The sequence below is a fragment of the Nanorana parkeri genome, unplaced genomic scaffold (assembly GCF_000935625.1).
Source record: "Nanorana parkeri isolate BGI_ZX_2015 unplaced genomic scaffold, ASM93562v1 scaffold3303, whole genome shotgun sequence".
NCBI classification, from domain to species: Eukaryota; Metazoa; Chordata; class Amphibia; order Anura; family Dicroglossidae; genus Nanorana; species Nanorana parkeri.
In genome coordinates, this window is record NW_017309571.1 from 38,347 (window position 1) to 42,103 (window position 3,757).

The 3,757-nt window shown below is 49.7% G+C and overlaps 1 protein-coding gene across 1 annotated transcript in view; it reads right to left on the reverse strand.

Annotated features, from left to right (window-relative positions):
- Positions 1 to 3,757, reverse strand: part of DDOST (dolichyl-diphosphooligosaccharide--protein glycosyltransferase non-catalytic subunit) — a 13,362-nt gene that overhangs the window by 8,642 nt on the left and 963 nt on the right. Inside the window, exons 2-6 of the mRNA XM_018574868.1 lie at positions 3,621 to 3,731; positions 1,921 to 2,007; positions 1,339 to 1,442; positions 1,147 to 1,241; positions 936 to 1,029 (exon numbers count right to left, since the gene is read on the reverse strand). Of these exons, the coding sequence (XP_018430370.1) occupies positions 936 to 1,029; positions 1,147 to 1,241; positions 1,339 to 1,442; positions 1,921 to 2,007; positions 3,621 to 3,731 (491 nt within the window). The remainder of the gene's footprint in view (positions 1 to 935; positions 1,030 to 1,146; positions 1,242 to 1,338; positions 1,443 to 1,920; positions 2,008 to 3,620; positions 3,732 to 3,757) is intronic.

Sequence of the window (3,757 nt, forward strand, 5' to 3'; positions counted from 1 at the left end):
GCTGGGCGGATCCAGGCACAATTGTCGGGATCCGCTTCAGCTGCGGCGTCTCAGTATACCGCGAGCAGCAGCTCCCTATATACTGAGCCTAGGGTGATGGGAGGACGCTAGTTTGTGTCCTCCCGTTACCCTAAGGAGAACTATGGGGAAAAGTGCTGAAAACCGTCTCAGAGATTTGGTCTTACTTCCCATTGTTTCCCTGCAACAGGAAGTGAATGACATGGGGCCCATTGGAAGTCTCTGGACACACACAGACACGCCGAGTCACCAGATGGCATAGGGACACAGGGCACTGTTTGGATTACCAAATGACATGGGGACTGGGCGCCAAATTGCAGTCACTAAATGACACTGGGATTGGGAGCACACACGGAGTTACTGGAGTCACTAGATGACACTGGGATTGGGAGTGCACACGGAGTTACTGGAGTCACTAGATGACACTGGGATTGGGAGCACACACGGAGTTACTGGAGTCACTAGATGACACTGGGATTGGGAGTGCACACGGAGTTACTGGAGTCACTAGATGACACTGGGATTGGGAGTGCACATGGGGTCACTGGAGTCACTAGATGACACTGGGATTGGGAGGGCACACGGAGTTACTGGAGTCACTAGATGACACTGGGATTGGGAGTGCACACGGAGTTACTGGAGTCACTAGATGACACTGGGATTGGGAGTGCACACGGAGTTACTGGAGTCACTAGATGACACTGGGATTGGGAGTGCACATGGGGTCACTGGATTCAAGGCGAGAGTTACAGTTGCTATGGGGGTCCCCACATTGATATTGGCTTTTTTTTTCTATATATTTTGTGCAGATAATATAAACATTCTTATTCTACTTATGGAACCCCGACCTTCTCTGAAGCCCACAGTCAAAAACATGTTCATATATAATAATAACATCAACGAAAGATGGAACACACCTGCGTGACTGGTTTATCTGGGAAAAATGAGTAGGATGTGGAGGAGCCGGTCAGGATGTCCAGTACCAGCGGGTTATCCGGATCGGCCACCATGCTGTGCGATACGAGAAGACACGGAACATAAGAACTCTATGACACATGGAGCACAGAACATAAAGAACTCTATGACACGTGGAGCACAGAATGGATATCGGAAAGTCTGCACACTCACCCGACACCTCTGAAGAGGACTGGGTTTAGGGCGGTCTTCCCCACAATGGTCGGGGCCTTCAGAAGGTTCTGGGAATCCGCTACAATCAGAGTGTGCTGATGAAGAATAAAGACGGATTAATATGACTTCATACCGGGGACAGCCCAGGCGGCATATAGGAATGTCCATACAGGGGGGCGTTCCATCATTTACCTGACCCGGGTCAGAAATGTCGTAGTTGTGGTGATCAATGACCGATGTTTTCTCCTCATCGAACTCAATGCCGCATTCACTGCCCAATTCCCGCAGAGGATCCCCTGGAAACAAAAACCAAACACTTCAGAAGAAATTATACCCCAAAATAAGTTCATGCCGTTACCTGCACTGACGAGATGTATCTGGTCTATAAATGGCGGCTCTGGATGGACAGTTGGATAAATGGCTCTATATTTAGGATGTATCCGGTCTATAAATGGCGGCTCTGGAGGGACAGTTGGATAAATGGCTCTATATTTAGGATGTATCTGGTCTATAAATGGCGGCTCCGGATATAAATGGCGGCTCTGGATGGACAGTTGGATAAATGGTTCTATATTTAGGATGTATCCGGTCTATAAATGGCGGCTCTGGATGGACAGTTGTCCAGTTATTGATACAACACAGTCCTATAGATCTGCTTTCCTGTCTCTTTAACCCTTTGTGCTGCATGCGTGGGATTGTGCCCGAGGATAATTCGGATCCTGCGTTTGGCTATTTTCAGATACTTTCCCCGTTACGCACACACAATAGACTTACCGATGTCAGAGCCGGCCGCCACAAGGATGCTGCCACCGCCATCGATGAAAGCGCTGATTGTTTCAACATTGATGTTTCCACCAAAATCTGGACAAAAAACAAACTAAAAAGTCAGGAAAAATCTTCATTGACACGATGTGCAGGACAGCGGAGCAGATATATGCAGGTCAGCGTGCGTTGGATATTCTGTTTATTGGTACACAGAGCAGATATATAAAATATATACAATATTACACGTTATACGAGTGCTCCTGGACTCACTATATCAGGGATCTCCAAACTCCGCCCCTTCAGCTGCGGTGGAACTACGAATCCCATGAGGCTTTGCCAGATTCTCACAGCCACGACTCCTGGAGAGAGATGCATCATGGGATTTGTAGTGTCACCCCCCAGCTGGAGGGCCGCAGTTTGGACATCCCTGCACTATATCATTTCACTGTGCTGGTCCTCTTATTACATTTGAAACTTTGTTGCGCCGATGCTCTATAGCAGGGGTGCGCAATTCCGGCCCTCCAGCTGATGTGGAACTACAAGTCCCATGAGGCCTTGCAAGATTCTCACAGCCACGGGCAAGACTCCCAGACGCAAAGGCATGTTGGGATCTGTAGCTGGTAAGGCCAGAGTTCCCCACCCCCACTCTATAGCTCAGTCAGAGGTCAGGACTGTTTTCTTGCAGCACTGGAGTCATGTATTCACCATCTCTGTGCAGTTAGCTATGTTTCGCCTCATCTGTTCCTACCCAAAAATATACAGACCAGACAGTGGCTCCTGTCTACAACCCCCGGATGATCTAGACCAGTGATGGCCAAACTCCGGCCCTCCAGCTGTGCTTTAACTACAAATCCCATCATGTTTCTGCCTCTGGGATGTCATGCCTGTAACTGTCACTCTTGCAATGAATCATGGGACTTGTAGTTTCACAACAGCTGGAAGGCCAGAGTTGACCCCCCCCCCGTTACAGAGGGACTAAGAGAAGTCCCAGCATTTTCATTTAAGGCCCCATTCACACTTGGCGATTAGTTTGTCGCACGATTTGCATTTTGCGCGATATCGCGCAAATGCTTGCATCAAAAACAATTGAATCGCGGCAAAATCCGCTCCAAAAAGGGTCCTGCTGTAGCGACACACAACCCGCGACAGCAGGACCCTTTGCAAAGCATTGAAGAGCGATATCGCGCGGTTAATAGCCGCGATATCGCGGGAATTACTTGCGATAAATCGCTCAATGTGAACGGGGCCTTAGAGTAAGGCTGGGCACGCACCTTACAACCGTCACATGACTTTTGTCTTGCGATGGTTGTAAGGTACTTAAAAAAAACCTACGATCTGCCCATCTCGCATAGGCAGATCGTACTTGCGATGATCGCAAGCCACGCCCCCTGAGGGGCTGGCTTCCGATGACCGCAATGCCGAACGGGCAATGTGTGCGCGTGCGCACACCGGGCCGTGCGGCTGTTATCGTACGGACATGCCACAAACCCGCCGAACGTCGTACGATGCTCGGCGGGTTTTCGAACATGCCCGTAAGTTTAAAGCCGTGCGACCTTACAGTAGCAGAGGTCGCACGGCTTCCACACACCTTACCGCGATTATCGTACGATCGCGGGATTTCCCACAATTATCGTACGATTATCGTAAGGTGTGTGGGGACCTTTAGAAACACTTTGGGGCGGGCGGACGGACCGGTCAGCTGTACAAACCTTCCACAGACGGGGAAAAAACGATGAGATTGTCGTACAGGAATTCTCCATACTTGATGAGGGAAAGGGCCGGGTCATCCGCCGTCCTAAAGGTGAGTTCAAAGCCTCGATCTGCAAGAGGAGAGAGAAATGAGCTC